Source organism: Hypanus sabinus, chromosome 8, assembly GCF_030144855.1.
Source record: "Hypanus sabinus isolate sHypSab1 chromosome 8, sHypSab1.hap1, whole genome shotgun sequence".
Classification (NCBI taxonomy): Eukaryota; Metazoa; Chordata; class Chondrichthyes; order Myliobatiformes; family Dasyatidae; genus Hypanus; species Hypanus sabinus.
This window is the reverse complement of record NC_082713.1, coordinates 166173659-166190386: the sequence shown is the minus strand read 5'-3', so window position 1 is coordinate 166190386 and position 16728 is coordinate 166173659. Positions and strand designations below refer to the sequence as shown.

At 41.3% G+C, this 16728-nt stretch overlaps 1 protein-coding gene across 1 annotated transcript in view; it reads right to left on the bottom strand.

Moving 5' to 3' along the window:
• Positions 1-16728, bottom strand: part of LOC132397689 (receptor-type tyrosine-protein phosphatase R-like) — a 271111-nt gene that overhangs the window by 18354 nt on the left and 236029 nt on the right. The window contains exons 12-13 of the mRNA XM_059976458.1: positions 10364-10521; positions 8808-8921 (exon numbers count right to left, since the gene is read on the bottom strand). Coding sequence (XP_059832441.1) covers positions 8808-8921; positions 10364-10521 — 272 coding nt within the window. The remainder of the gene's footprint in view (positions 1-8807; positions 8922-10363; positions 10522-16728) is intronic.

Here is a 16728-nt window from a genome sequence, read left to right as displayed (position 1 = left end):
CCAAAATCACCCACGTCATACCACATGGCATATAATGGTGATGATGAATGAGATCCCCTTTCACCTTCATCCTTCTGAACTCCACTGAGTACAGACCCAGAGCCTCAAGTGCTCCTTGTGTGTTAACCCTTTCATTCCCATGGTGAACTGCTTTCTGTTCCTATGTCTCTGTCATGGTTTCCCCCCCCCCCCCCACTTTCTAGTAAAAGCTCCATTCATTCCTCTGTGTCTTTTACACCTGCTCTCTTCATTTTATTTCTCACACCAGAGTTCTGTAATTGACTTATTTATCACCCAATGTTTCTCCTTAGCAGCTTTTTACAGACTTCTAGCAGGATTGCATCCATTTTTTGACATCTCAATTGCTCTCTGTTCTATCACATCAATTCCAGGAACTCACCTTTTCCCAACCTCTGCATTTATTAAACCATCTTCCTCCATACCTGACACCTATATTCTATCCCTGATTACCGAGTAAACTTTCTCCTCATCCTCTTGATCAAAGCTCCTAGGGTCATTTACTTTCAAAACAAATTCATTCAGCTACATTAAAAATATCCTTCAATATGTTGCTGAAAGCAGAGCGAGGGTAATATAAATAGAAATAAATCCATTTGTAATAATTGATAAAAAATAATTGAAAACAGAATTAACTAAATATCAGGCTTAAAGTTGCAAGTACTGAAGGTACAAACTATGTATATATACCATGGAGTTAATATGTTAATTGGTCACAATTTTAACATGTGAAAATTCAAAGTATATTTATTATCAAAGTATTATAGAGTACACAACCCTGAGATTCGCCTTCACTACAGACGGCCACGAAACAAAGAAAACCATAGAGCCCACCATTCAAAGGCAGACATCAAACTCCTCTCCCCCCATGTGCAAAAATAAAATCGCATCAACCGCAACAAAACATTAATTATCAATTTAATGATCAAATTAATTATCACAATGCAAATAACATTGTCAATGCCAGTATGGGATTATGAGACTGATACTTAATTGATCTCCCCTTTCAGCTCCTCTGGAACTCTCTGACAAAGGGTTTCAACATGAAACCTCGACTGCTTAATCATTTCCACAAGATGCTGCCTGACCTGCTGAGTTCCTCCGGCATTTTGTGTGCATTGCTCTGGATTTCTCTGTCCCATGGGATTGTGAAGGCAAGTGTGTATTTATATAAATATCTAGATAATTTTTGGAAATATCACTGAACTATTGGTGATAGTAATTTGGCTCAGAAGGAGAGTTGAGACAGGGGCAGCTAAGCCACAAACATACTGAAAGATGGGACTGAACGGCCTCCTCCTGCTCCAATGATCTACTGTGTTCGCATTCTTCTTTATGTATATTTCCACTGTTTAACAGGCAATGTGGGAGGAACACTGGAGATTTGTAGTTATTTAGTTATAGTTAATGGGTGGTGGAGTGGAGATGTGTCTCTACCAAAGGAGGTGTAAGGTGCTCCTTCCCTCTGTTAGACTGCAGGTCACCCTTAAGCAAGGTGTAGCACCTGCTTAGCCCCTTCATCAGGGTCATGTGAAGCCATGGGAGTAGGTGATGATCCCTGAAGGGTACAAGTGTCCCCCACTTTACAAAAGTTCGCTCTATGCCATTTCGCTTTTACGAAAGACTTACATTAGTACCTGTTTTGGCTAACTGAAAGAAATCCGTAGAGGATTTTTGCTTTCATGAAAAAAGGCGCCCGCTTCAAAATTGTGTTTACCCCGTGAAAGACTACCATGACCGTGAAGCCTTGCGCAGGCACGTGTGTGCGCATGCGTGTACATGCTGATTTTTTTCTACGTCGGTTTTGGCTAAATCTTCCCGATTCTGGTAAGTGAAACTACATTGTCCATACATTATTTCTGATTTATATAAGCTGTGTATTTATCATATCATTCCTGCTGTTACTATTTGTTAGTGTTATTTTAGGTTTTATGTGCTATTTGGGATGATTTGGTAGGTTATTTTTTGGATCTGGGAACACTCAGAAATTTTTCCCATATAAAATAAATGGTAATTGCTCTTCACTTTGCGCCTTTTCAGCTTACAACAGGTTTCATAGGAACACTTCGCTTTCGGATAGTGGGGGAAACCTGTATTGATAATGGCTGGGTCAGCCACCTTGTAAAGACACTGCCCAGAAAAAGGCATTAGCAAACCACTTCTGTAGAAAATCTTGCCGAGAACAGTCACGGCCATGGAGACCATGGTTGCCTACATCAAACAACAAGGTACACATTGATGATGATGAGCTATAGTTATTGCAGAGCTAAATGAAGTACAAAGTTTGAATTTATTATCAAAATACATGTGTCACCATACACAACCTTGAGATTTGTTTACCAAACCAGACAGTGATGCAGCTAGTTAGAATGCACAGCACAGTACATCTGTAGAAATTTGTGAAGGTCTTTGGTTGACATACCAAATCTTTTCAAACTCCTAATGAAGTACAGCTGCTGTTCTGCCTTCTTTGTAGCTGCGTTGATATGTTGGGCCCAGGAACTTGAAACTGCTCACTCTCTCCACTTCTGATCCCTCAATGAGGAGGGGAGAGGTATGAGGTAGGATGTGGAGATTGATGGGCAGTTTGACTGGCTACTGTTAACTTTCTATCCCCGACAAAAGTGCATCGAAATGCCTAATACAGGAAGCATAAAAGCTCCAAATTAATATCATATTTTTATGTAACATATGGAGTATTTTGCACTTAACCTTTACATCAAATGTCAAAACATTTGTTGTGCTAGCTGTTATCAGCTGTCATTTATTTTGGAACGAGGGAGTTCTCTCCTCATTTTACATACTTCAACTTGAGAAATAATAATTCTAATATTTTTGTTGTGAGATTCTTGTGTTCCTCTCCAGAAGGTGCTGACTCATACTAGGGTATGGTTTCATAGACGCCTCTTGCTTATCTAATTGGCCATTATTCACCTACAAAGTTTATAATGCTGCACTGTGAATGCTGTCTAACTTCTAAACAGGAAAATCTGATTCCATATGCACCTGCCAATATTTTGTCTACTTTCCGGTCAGGAGTAGATCGGAGTAGACTGCAAACATGCCTGTTACCAAAACACTCTGCAAGAAGACTAATCTCAGTGATTCAGAAATTATTGGAGTCATTTATTAAGGATGAGGTTTCAGGGTACTTGGAGACTAATGATAAAATAAGTCAAATTCAGCATGTTTTCTGTCAAGGGAATATTGTCTGACAAATCTGCTAGAGCCCTTTGATGAAGTAACAAGCAGGGTGGACAAAGGAGAGGCAGTGGATGTCATTCAGTTGGATCTTCAGAAGGCATTTGATAAGATTCCACACACGAGGCTGCTCAATAAGATAAAATCCTATGGCATTACAAGAAAGATACTGGCATGGATAGAGGAATGGCTGAGAGACAGGAGGCAGCGAGTGAAAGGGAGGCTTTTCTGATTGGCTGCCGATGACAACTGGTATTCCTCAGTTGGTATTGGGACCATTGCTTTTCACATTGTTTGTCAATGGTTTAGATAATGGAATTGATGGCTTTGTGGCAAAGTTTGCGGATGATACGATGATAGGTGGAGGGGCAGGTAGTGCTGAGGAAGCAATGTGACTGCAGCAGGAAACCATCAACTTTGGAAATTTTCTCAGTGACTAGACTAAAATCCAAACCAAGTAGTTAAAATGCAACTTCAGATGCTAAACTGAGCAAGTCAGGCAGTATCTATGAAAAGGAATAAAGTGTCACTGCTTTCAGATGCTTCCTGACCTGCTGAGTTCCTGTGTGTGTTACTCTGGATATTCAGCTTCTCTAGAATCCCTTGTGTTCAGATAGTAAAGATATCTTGTGGATTGACATGTCACTGACTCCAAATCCAGCTGTTTAAATGGTCTTTATCTTTGTGATTATCATGACAAAGTGCCATGTCATATTACATGGGCAATCATGGTTTTTCCATGACCATGTAAAATTTTTCTACAGAAGTAGTTTGCCATTGCCCTTTTCTGATGAGTCCAGCAATTATCGATACTCTTCAGAGATTGTCTGCCTGGTGTCAACGGTCACAGAACCAGAACTTGTGATGTGCACCAGCTGCCCATACAACCATCCACCACCTGCCCCCATGGCTTCACATCACCCTGATCGGAGAGGGGGGAGAGAGGGCTAAGCAGGTGCTACACCTCACCCAAGGGTGACCTACAGGCTAGCAGAGGGAGGAAGTGCCTTACACTTCCTTTGGTAGAGCTGCATCTCCACTTTGCTGTCCATTATGAAAAAATTTCAGATTTCTATCCTTTTGGCATATTGCTTGGAAACACATGGTCTTTTTGCATTCCAAGATTGCAATATCTTTTACATGATCTAATATATCTGGTTGGTTTGACTATAATGATCCTTTCACTACCGTGTGAAATGTAACTACAGTCTCGGTACGCTTTCCAGTCACCAGTCCTATTATTCTATGAGGCTAAAGAACCGAGTTTCCTAATAGCATGATTTAAACACATCCACTTCTCAGGGGATTAATTATTCTATGTAACAATGCTGCTGACGTGGATTGGCGGAACGTTTATCCTGGTGACACAGCTGCCCAATAACAAAGCAAACACTTCTTAGATAGTTTGCCAACTTTACACTGAACATGTCACGCATTCAGCTCTCCTTAGATTTCCGATCAGAGGTGCTGTATATTGCTGTATTTGTTTTACACTGTATTTTTTAAATTTCGGGTCTGAGCATCATAATTCTAGCCTTTCAGTGAAGACCAGGAAGAGGATATTTCAGAGGGGCAAGTCCACCAAAAAAATTTCCACATTGATACATCTTTAATAAAAATAAACATGTACTGGAACTAGCACTGATTATATTGCTAGTCTGGTAGTTTTGCAAGAAGTTGAACATGAGGCAATTATTTCAATTTTAGAATTATTTTTTGTACAAGTAAGAAATTCATCTTTGAGATAAATGCACAAAGTGATTAAGTCAGAGTTATATTATAACAGAGGAACTCAGCAGGCTAGGCAGCATCTATAGAAAAGAGTAAACATTCGATTTTTCCGGCCAAGACCCTTCATCAGGATGGATGAAAGGTCTTGGCCCAAAACATTGACAGTTTATTCTTTTCCATAGATGCAGCCTGGTTTGCTGATTTCCTCCAGCATTTTGTGTGTGTGGCTTGGATTTCCAGCACCTGCAGATTTTCTCTTGCTTTTATAATAGGCTGGTTTCTTTGGGCGCACAGAGGTCCAAAGAAACATTGTTTCATTTCGTTGTATATATGTACAGCCTGATGAGAATAAATTTGAACTTGAACTTTGAAGTCTGTCAGGTCCTTCTCCTCAGCACATCACAATCGGCTCATGACTGAGTTCAGTCGGGGCAGGGAGACGAGATGGATCGGCATCTGACGCCCAGCTTATCTGAGACTTCTACCATTGGCTGTACATTTGGTCTGAGCTCAAATGCATCTTCTGGTATCTTCCCCTTTCCTTCTCAGTCCCAATGAAGGTTCTTGACTGAAACGTCAACTGTTGATTCATTTCCTTAGATGCTGCCTGATCTGTGGAGTTCCTCCAGCATTTTGTGTGTGTTGCTGTGGACATTGAGCATATGCAGACTTTCTCCTGTTTAGGCTCACCTCCGTCAGGTGTGGCTGTATCTAGAGATCCGTGCCTGTCACATGACAGCACTGCCCTCACCTGGGCGGAGGTCACACCACCTGCCAGTCAACATTTTGCCCCCCCCCAACTAATCAATGCACAGTTAACCATTGGCCACCTTAATTGGATTAACCCATCTAGCAACAAGCCGTTGGCCCCCTGGTGAATCATCTGGTCTGGACCCTTCAGCCCCCTGACCTATCAAGGGTGTTACATGTGCTTGACTTGCTGTCTTTTTGCCATCCTCGAGGGACCACCCTGCTTCACTCCAGGCTTAAGACTGCAGAACAGCGCTGGAGACACGTGATAAGGTGTGCATTGAATAGGGTTGTGGGAGCGTTTATTGTTGTCCCTTTAGCAAAGAGCCATGCCTGCCCTTAGTCAAAGGGTGGCGGGTATCGTAGTTACTTTTCCCTTGCTTGTATGTGTACCTGTACTCTGTCCCCACACTGTTTCCGTGTATTGTCCTGCCGACCCGACTTTTCCCATGCTCGTCTATTCTAAGCATGTTTGAGTGAATATTATAGCCGCTTGTGTTGTTCCCAAGCTTTTTCTCCCCCTGTAAGTAAACTCCTTATTATTAACACTGTGTGTCCAGAGCTCTTGCCTTTGAGACCCAAAGAATCATTGTCATTTCCATCACAACAGTGGCCTAGTTGGTAACATTCTCACCAGAAGGTTTTAAGTCTACGTGCCAGTCAAAAAGTTCACAACCGAGGTTGGTAAGCAGAGTGGTACAGAAGGAGTGAAGCATAGCTGGTGGTGCCAAATTTCAGATCTTAAACTGTGTTCTCTTTATTCTGTCAGGTGAAACAGTCCCCTGCAATACTAGGCAGTTCTCAGTGTAATAACCATTGTTTATCTTTCAATCACGATCGGAAAAATGAGTTTGCTGGTCCTTGTCACTTCGGTATTTATGTGAGTTTGTCATGCACAGACTGTCTGCTACACTTCCTGCAACTCTGCATCGTCCAGGTTTTAAAGCATTTCACTCCCTCTAAAGTGATTTGGAACGTTGGAAGGCCCTAATAAGCACGATATTGCAAACCATACCAATTTTCCTTTTGCTAATGTTTACACATTTCCTGCCAACCTCACAGCTGATGGAAAACCCAACTCAGGCCAAGGGGAATTTATATTCACTTCTTGTATGAAAATTAAAATTGCATCCGTTCAGGTTTTAATGTGAGTGATAATGATGGCATAAAAATACTCAAAGTAGCAGAAAAATTTATTTCTGTTGTCTACTTTTCTTGGCAATTTTACTCCTATTTTCACCTAATGTCAAATACCGTGCAAAAGCACATATATATAGCTAGGATGCCTAAGGCTTTTATACCGTACTGTAGTAATCTTATGTATTGTACTGCACTGCTGCCACAAAAACAAACACATTTCATGACATATGTGAATGATGACAAACCTGATTCTGATATGGGTCTCTATTGTGGAGTGAGAGTGGGAAGGGGGCAGGGAGAGGGGAATCATCATTGGGAAAATGGGAAGGGGGAAGGGAGGAAGTGGGAAACACTAGGGAGACATCCTGTCATGATCAATAACCAATTGTTTGGAAGCAAATGACTTTGCCTGGTGTTTCAGGGCGGGGTGATTCCTCACCTGCGCCATGCCCCACCCCAGCACTCCGCTGGCACCTGTCCCACACCTCTCCCGCGGCGCTCCCCCCTCGCCATTCCCAGCATCTTTGCTCCCACCAGATTTAAAAACACGCTCTCAGCTCCACCTTGACTAATACAGTGCTGTGCAAAAGTCATAGGCACTATATATATATATATTTTAATACATATATTATATATATTGCATAGTGCTGTAAACACAGGATATTAGTTGGCGTGGGGCAGAATCAGAGCCATTACATTGATGTCTATTTTGGGTATTGGTTTTAATAGAAAAGAGCCTAATTGATTGAAGGAACTTGATTATATAAAGTTTTCTAGACTTTTACTACTTTATTCCCCCAGTAACACATGTCCCAAAAAATAAATATCTATGAAAAATTACTGTAATGAAACAAAGCAGGGATGACAGAAATTTTGGTTTCTCATTTAATATGAGCCAGAATTAACTATTTCATCACATTACTGATTTCAGGCTACATAACTCAGTATTCTTGGGCTGAGAAGTAGGCAAAAGGACCTTCTATGTCTCCCTGTTTGGAACAGAATGATACCAAAGGGAAAAGCAGAGACCGATGACGAAAGCTTACATGGAACACTGGTGGTGCCTGTTCTGTTCAGATTCAAATCAGAATCAGTTTTATCAGCGATGTATAGTATGTAATGAAATGTGTTGTTTTACAGCAGCAGTGCAGAGCAATACATCCGAAAAAACTAAGTGCATTCTTTTTTTGCTTGTTTTTTTGTTGCTGGTGACATGAAGTTTTCTTGTGCATGGGAGGCAGGGGTTTTGCCGTTGTCTCTGAATGGGTTCCATCGTGTTTCTTTGTTTTTTGCTGTCTGTGGGGAAGTCAAATCTCAGGGCAGTATACTGCATACATACTTTGATAGTAAATCTTTGAATTTGAGATAAACATAAAAATAAATAAGTGCAAAAATGGAGCAAAATAGTGAGGTAGTTTTCATGGGTTCACGGACTGTTCAGAAATCTGATGGCAGAGGGGTAGAAGCAACACCGGAAATGTTGAATGTGCCTGCAGACTTCACCCTGATGGTAGTAATAAGAAGAGAGCCTGTCCTGGGTGACTCAGTCTATCTCACTCCGGTACACCTCCTCATCACCATCTGAGATTCTGCCTAAAACAGTTGTCTCATCGGCGAATTTATTCATCTGTTCATTTCTGTTTTGCTCAGTTAATGCAGATCCTCCCTATGCTTGTGTGTGGAAAATAGCTACCAAGCTAGAAAGAAGTTCATGCAGAAATCTACTTGTATCGCTAGAGCATTACGTCTCTGGTTGGAAAGTACCAGAAGAGCAAAATTAATGCAATAAATTATTCTTCACACAAGAAATCCTGAATAGAATGATAAATAGACTAACAAACCAATCAATAAACAAATCAATAAATATGGATAGATGAATAATGTTTCTCAATGATTACTATATTGTGATCATAGCCTTACCTCAATCAATTTTTTAAATAAACTTTTGAGTAAACATGAGGACCTACCTGTCCACCCGCAGCTGGCAAACGATACTCAGAATATCAACCACCCCTTCATTTCTGAGCTGATGGCATCCGATGGTGATGGCAATAAAACAGCCAGTCCTGCCTATCCCAGCACTGAAAGGAAGGCAAAATAAAGCAGGTCCAATCAATCACCATTTCATAGACTTCAACTGCTTAGCATAACATCCTCAATGATTTTAACAATGACTGAACCCCGGTGTGGAGGAACGACGGACTCCCACGTAGAGACAGAAACACGAGCTTATACATAGGAATTCCAATAGAGCATCAGAGGCAGAGCCAAGTGACACTGCAAGATGAATCATTCTCAACACAAGGCCCACGCAGTAAGCACTAACCAGGAGTCTGCTTTAAATAATCACAGAAGGAGTAAAACCCGTGCCAGTCAAGATAAAATTCACAGGATTAAACTGAAAGCACTCTCATTAAGACGCCAATGAGTAAATACAGGTGCTTGAGAAACCGAGGAGCCCTATGCTGTACAGCGAGCTGCAGAGGCCTGAAGGGCTTATGACAAATTTTGCATTGGATAGCTTTCATGTCCATAGCCCCTGTGGACTATCAGTCTTTGATTAATAGTCAAAATATTATTACGTTGGCAATGGATATTTGGATAATGTACCCAAGTGAAGATTGGGCTGAGTTTAACAGGAATGGATGGATATTTGAGAGGAACTTGAGGGCTTGTCTAATTGAGGGCTTGGGTAAATGCCCAGCTCCTCCTAGCCCCATCTGTGAAAAATGCCAATTATGTAACAACACAAGGTAATTGGTTCTAGGAGGAATAAGACAGTAAACCAAGTACTGATTCATTAATAAGACTGAAGAACTAGACTCTCAGGGGAAGGAGAATTCTAAAAATATTACTTCATTCCAGTTTCATGCCTCATTCACAAAATCACAGTGTTACTGAGCATTACCCATCTGAAAGGCAGGCAAAGAATTCAATTTTGAGGCCTCTTTTGGTCAGAGTTGACCATAGATGTGTATCCCAGCTGTCTAGATATGTAAGCCAGGACAGTCTGATATGGAGAGCAAGCTGTTGCACATGTAGCAAGCTCCCCCTCTCCACACATCTGATGAACCTGAAGGAACGGCTGAACCCAAAATGATTTGGCACCAGCAGTGTCGCAAGAGTTGCCAGTCAACGTTAAGCTCGAAGTAGGACTGCCTCAGGGATTCCATTTCTGAATTTTTCCCTCAAGGTTTACTTGCGAAGCCTTCCACATGAGTGGGTGTAGCCGCAAGGCAGCGGAGGTTTGAGATCAGAGTTTCCCTTCCCCTAGATGAACCACCAACCACAGCTGATGAGCCCCATCAACCCGAAAAGAATTCCATTACTTGATAATACACGTGCATTATTAATATTTACCATGTAATCTTTAAAATTATTTACATAATTTATGCTTAAATTACTATGGTACATTTGAGCTTATTGCCCTTCATTTTGATCAAATGTGTTTAACACTCTGTTGGAAATAACGAGGAAATGCTCCGCGCAGGGTTAGCGAGGGAGTGACGATAGTGTACGTTACCTGCAGTGTACAACAATAGGTCCTTGACCACGGGATTTCTGTTTGGTGTCCTCCACTTTCAGCATGAGTTGCAGCAGTGGCTGAGCACTGTCGGGAGTCTTGTGGTCAGGCCAGGATTTGTACCAGTAGTGTGTTATGTTTTGAGATTTGCCTTCGTGCTGATCAGACAAGAGAGGGAGATCTTAATACTATTTCTGGAGATACTAATATCCAATGAATTTATTAGTTCTCTTGAACCAGAGGGGATAACTTCACTCAACATCACTCTCCCCATCACTGAACTGTTCCCATAACCTTCAAGGCCCATCACTTTCAAGGTCCCTTCATCTCATGTTTTAGATATTTATTGCTTATTTATTTCTTTTTTGTGGCAGGGTGAAGATACCAAAGGAGGTGTAAGATGTCACCTGCCTTGTAAAGACACTGCCCAGAAGAAGGCAATGGCAAACCACTTCTGTAGAAAAATTTGCCAAAAACAATCATGGTCATGTAGAGAGCATGATTGCCTTCATCAGACAACATGACACATAATGAATGAACAATTTATTATTATATTATCATTAATAATAATAATTAATATTATCATTATTATCATTGTCATCTCTATTTTTTGCACCTGCACAGTTTGTTATCTTATGCACATTGGTTGTTAGAATGTCTTTGGTGAGTACAGTCTTTCATTGATTTTGTTGTGGTTCTTTTATCTACTGTGAATGCTCGCAAGAAAATTAATCTCAAAGTTGTACATGGTGAAAATGTGTATTTTGGTAATAAGTTTACTTTGTTCTTTAACATTCCCAAATTTTCAAAGCACTGACAATCATCACCTTCCTTGTTCTTCCTCAGTATGATCTACAAATGTTTAAATTGGCCTAACCAATTTTTCTTGGTGCATAGATTGACAAAGCAACTGAAAAAGTATAGGGAGTTCATTTATAGCTTTAGAATAGAACAAAGGTGATATGAAGAAATTGCACAAAGCTCTGCTTTGATTATGAGAGACTATTTATGTCTAATCAAGGCCATCAATCAAGGGAAAGGATGTGAAGGCTTCAACCAAGGTTAAAAAAGAGATAATAGTAAAAAAAAAGGCCTTCATAAAGTCATACAGCATGGAGACTGGCCTTTTGGAATTATTGGTCCAAGCTTCTTCTCCCAGAGAGTGGTGGGGGTGTGGAATGCACTGCCTCAGAAGGCAGTGGAGGCCCATTCTCTGGATGCTTTCAAGAAGGAGCTAGATAGGTATCTTATGGATAGGGGAATCAAGGGATATGGGGACAAGGCAGGAACCGGGTATTGATAGTAGATGATCAGCCATGATCTCAGAATGGCGGTGCAGGCTCGAAGGGCTGAATGGTCTACTTCTGCACCTATTGTCTATTGTCTATTGTCAGCCCAAGACATCAATCAAAGCTGGTTCCTTTTGCCTGTGTTTGGCCTGTATTCTTCTAAACCAGGGGTTTGCAACCTGAGGTCCACGGACCTCTTGGTTCATCATCAGGGTCCATGACATTAACAGGTCAGGAACCCTTGCTATAAACCTTTCCAATACATAGAAAGGGGACATTATCATCTAATGGAGTGAAGAAGCTGAGTTCCAACAGACTGTGATCTACAGGTTGTTTCCAGGGATGTGCACTAAAATGCCTGTGGCTGTCAGAACATTATCAAGTTGTTGAAGGTCAGAATTTTATCTTCCTAAAATTTGTCAGCTGTTGTGTGCAAGGATATGTCTGTGACAAAATGTTGCCAACTGGCATACCCCAAAGTCCAGAACTACAAGCTGAGAAATGCTCTGAAGCATGACACAGTGGCCACAGAGAGTCCACGGGGTAAGACCACATCTTCCACCACTCCACAATGAGAACACCCCCCACCCCACTCCCATGTACAAGTCTTAAACACTAAAGACGCTGCAGATGCTAGAAATGCAGAGTAACACACTCAAAATGCTGGAGGAACTCAGCACTTCAGGCAACATTTCGGGAGGGGAATAAACAGTTGACATTTTGGGCCAAGGCCCTTCCTCAGGACATTATCAAGGCCTTCACCTGACCCGTTGGATTGGTTGGTCAAGGAAACAATGAAAAAGATAAAATGTGAATCTTGTTGCAAGTGGAATATTCCAATGTATTATGAATGGTGATATGATGTATTACATGTATGTGTAAATGTTATGAATAAAGCATATTTTAGGTTCAAAACATTTGCAGAAACTTGGATTATTCTCCAGTGCGCAAAAATCATCTGGGTGGTGATTTGATGGAAGTTGTTGATGTCAGCAGAAATCTAGACAAAGTGAATAAAGAGAAATGATTAATGTTGCTGGAAGGGTGATGCACCATCAATAACTCTCTCTGAGACATGAAGTCGAGATATCGGCTTTTATTGACTGGAAGAAAGAACAAGCAGTGGTTGACCACCATACTACATCCTGCAGAATGAGGGCCGGGCTCAGGCCTCAATCGCCTTTATACCGGGGTCAGTGGGAGGAGCCACAGGAGCAGTCAGCAGGGGGCGTGTCCAGACAGGTATATGTAGTTCACCACAAAGGGTAAGACAAAAAATCAAAAGTAGAGAACTAGGGTGATGAGAGGGAAAATTCTTGCTCACAACAATCAGCTGTGACCTAGAGTTCACCACCTTGATGGGGGTGGAAACAGTTCCAGTCATTGTTTTCAGAAGGAACTGAGAGTTAAAAACAAAATCAGAAGAAAAGCCAGAGGTTGGGACTGAGCAGATTGCTTTCATGGGAAAACAGTATTGGGTTGATGGGCTGAATGGCCTTACTTGCTGTGATACTTCCACATTTTAGAGTCAGGGAGTTATACAGCATGGTAACATGCAGCTTGGTTCAACTTGTCCATGCAGTCCAGTAGGCACACTTCCATATTAATCCTGTCTCCATGCACTTGGTTCATAGCCTTGTATGTCTTTGTGATTCAAGTGCTCATCGAAAAACTTTGTAAATGCTGCCAGTGACGCAGCTTCGCTCCCTAAAAAAATCTGTCCCAGGTGCTTCCTACCCTCTGGGTGAAGATGGTTCCGCTCTTATCTCTTACCCTTTACCCGAAATCTATGCCCTCTTCTTTCATCTACCTCTGCTATGAAGAAAAGTTTCCTGTTTACTGTGTCTGGACCCTTCATAATTTTATACTGCATTTCTCAATTATATCCCATCTTTAACTCTCTACTCCAGGAAAAAACAGCCCTTACTTCTGCAGTCTTACCTCATAATTGGACTGCTGCATCCCAGGCAAGATCTTTTGAACCCTCTCCAGTTTTATCACATCTTACCTACTGCACGGTGACTAGAGCTGCATGCTGTACTCCAACTGAGATCTGACAAAAGCTTTATAATGTTCATACTTAATTTCCCTATTTGCTTTTTTAATGTTCCAATCGATGATGGTCAATATCCCATAAGCCTTTCTAGCCATGTAGTTGACCTGTGTTACCACCTTCAAGGATCTATGGATTGGTTTTTCAAGGCTCTTATGCTCCTCAGTACCCCTTAAAATTTCTGCAGGGTGGCAGAGTCAAGATACATCCCTACCAAAGGAGGCATAAGGCGTTCCTTCCCTCTGCTAACCTGCAGGTCACACTTGAGCAAGGTGTAGTACCGGTTTACTCCCTCCTACACCACCCCCCCACCCCCCCCCTTCTAATCAGGGGTCACATGAAGCCATGGGAGCAGGAGGTGGAGGGTCGTATGAGCAGCTGGTGCATATCACAAGTCCTGGTCATGCAACCACTGATGCCAGGCAGATGATCTCTGAAGAGTATTGATAATGGCTGGGGTCACCCGATTTGAAAAGACACTGCCCAGAAGAAGGCAATGGCAAATCACTTCTGAGGAAAAAATTTCCAAGAGCAGTCACGGTCAAGGAAAGACCATGATCGCCTATGTCATATGACATGGCACATAAGCAATGAATGAATGGAAGTCCATGTAAATTGCACCTACTGTCTGGCTGACATACAGTATATACTGTATATAAAAAAGTGTTATTTCTTCAAAGGACTTAATCAAATTGATCAGACAAAATTTTAAATTCTACTATCTCTCTTGCCATCTGCTTATTCAATGCCAGTTTGCATTATAATCCAACAAGTTCCTTCACCTCTGTGAGCTAATTGTACAAGCACAATCCAGCAAGGTGTATTTCAACAAAATTGTGACTTCTGGAATTTCAAAACTGGTTTATTTTGGGAGGGGCTGGTAAGTAGGGAGAAGTGGGACATGGGACATACACAATGGTGTGGAAGTCTGATAAGTTATACTGTGACTCAGGAGAATTCAACATGAGGTTTTCAAAACACTGCTCTTTAATGTCTGTATTTTAATATTTGTTTATACTTTTCCAGATTTTACTTAATGAAATAAAATAGTAAAACATTACAATGGGATAAAAATGATTTCAAGACCTGAATTGATTATTTTCCCTGTGATTTGCATAAAGTGTGGTGGATAAAGCTCGGTGGACTTAAAAACAAGGAAGTCCTCTGTAGGGTGGGAGAATGAGATGAGGAACAGTAATTGATTTACACACTGACTTTTAAATTAATCATTACTTAAATGAAATTTAAAACCATCAATACTCTATTCCAAGATACATAAATACAAAGTGTCAATTAATATGAGGGTGTTAGAAAGGGGGTTTCTGGTATTAGACCTTTTACCTTGTCTCACCTGCCTATCATGATGGTGGTGGCATTATGAGAATCACATTTTTTGATTTCTCTAGTGCCTTCAATACAATCCAGCCACTTTTTCTGAGCAAGAAGCTGCGAAGGACAGGCATAGACAAACCCACTGTCTCCTGGATTACTGACTGCCTGACTGATGGACCCCAGTTTGTATGGCTGGATAGTTCTCTGTCAGTTTTGCGGGTGAATGAGATTGTCCTGTCTCCGTTTCAGATCACACTGTACACCTCAGACTTTCAGTACAAATCTGAGTCCTGTCACTTGCAGAAGTTCTCTGATGACCCTGCGGTGGTTGGTTGTATCAGGGACGGGCAGGAGTCGGAGAACAGAGGACTGGTGGACAAGTTTGTGGAGTGGTGCAGGAGGAATCACCTGCTCCTGAATATGGCGAAAACCAGGGAGATGGTGACTGATTTTGGAGGAAGAAGACTGTGACAAGTCCTGTTTACATTCTGGGGGAAGAAGTTGTGGTGGTGGAGGAGTACAAATACTTGGATGTTCACCTCGACAACAGACTTGATTGGAAACCCAACACCAAGGCTGATTACAAGAAAGGGATGAGCAGACGCTGTTTTCTAAGGAAGCTGAGATCCTTCAATGTGTGCAGCGGGATGTTGGAGATCTTTTACCAGTCTGTTGGTAGCGAGTGCAGACTTCTTCATGGCTTTATGTTGGGGGAGCAGCATCGATGCTGGTGATGCAAAGAGACTAAATAAACTCATCAAAAAGACTGGATCCATCCTTAGCTACAATCTGGACTCTTTTGAGTTAGTACTAGAGAGGAAGTCACTAAACAAACTGTTATCCATTATGGATGATCAGGCACATCCTCTCCATGGCCTTCTGAATAAGCAGCAGAGCCCCCTTTCAAACAGGGTCACCCAGCACCACTGTCACAAGGATGGTTACAGAAAATCTTTTCTACCAAATGCAATAAACGCATATAACAGTTCATCTGTGTGACACAGGAGAACACACATCATAGTACAATAGTCTCGGTTTTATTATTTCTTACATTATTATTGCACAGTATTGCAGATTGGTAAATTATTATTGTGAATATTATTATTCCGTACTTTATTATTAATTAAGTCCGCACACTTCTAAGTGTGTTTTGAAACGTTGCTGTGTACCAAATGTATTACTTACTTGGGATCAATAAAATACTTCTTCTTCTTCTTCTTATTATTATTATTATTGTCACTTCCCCCTTGTTTCCCTCCTCCTGCCCTTTCTCCTATGGCCCACTCTCCTCTCCTAACAGATTTCTTTTATTCCAGCCCTTGACTCCCCCCCACCCCACCGGCTTCACCCATCACCTTTCAGCTAGCCTCCTTCCTCTCCCTCCACTTTTATATTCTGGGATATTCCTCCTTCCTCCTCAACCCTGATGAAGGGTCTTGGCCTGAAACATCAACTGTTCATTCATTTCCATAGATGCTGCCTGACCTGCTGAGTTCCTCCAGCATTTTATATGTGTTGCTTTGGATTTCCATCATCTGCAGTCTATTTTTGTGCTTCAGGTATTAAAACTCTTTTGAAGTCAAATTGTTTTGTGAGGTAATTAGGAGAAAAGTACTGAAATTTTGGGATTTCAAACATATGCAAAGTTTTTACTATAGTTTTGTATTATAATGGTCAGATTTAATTTGATT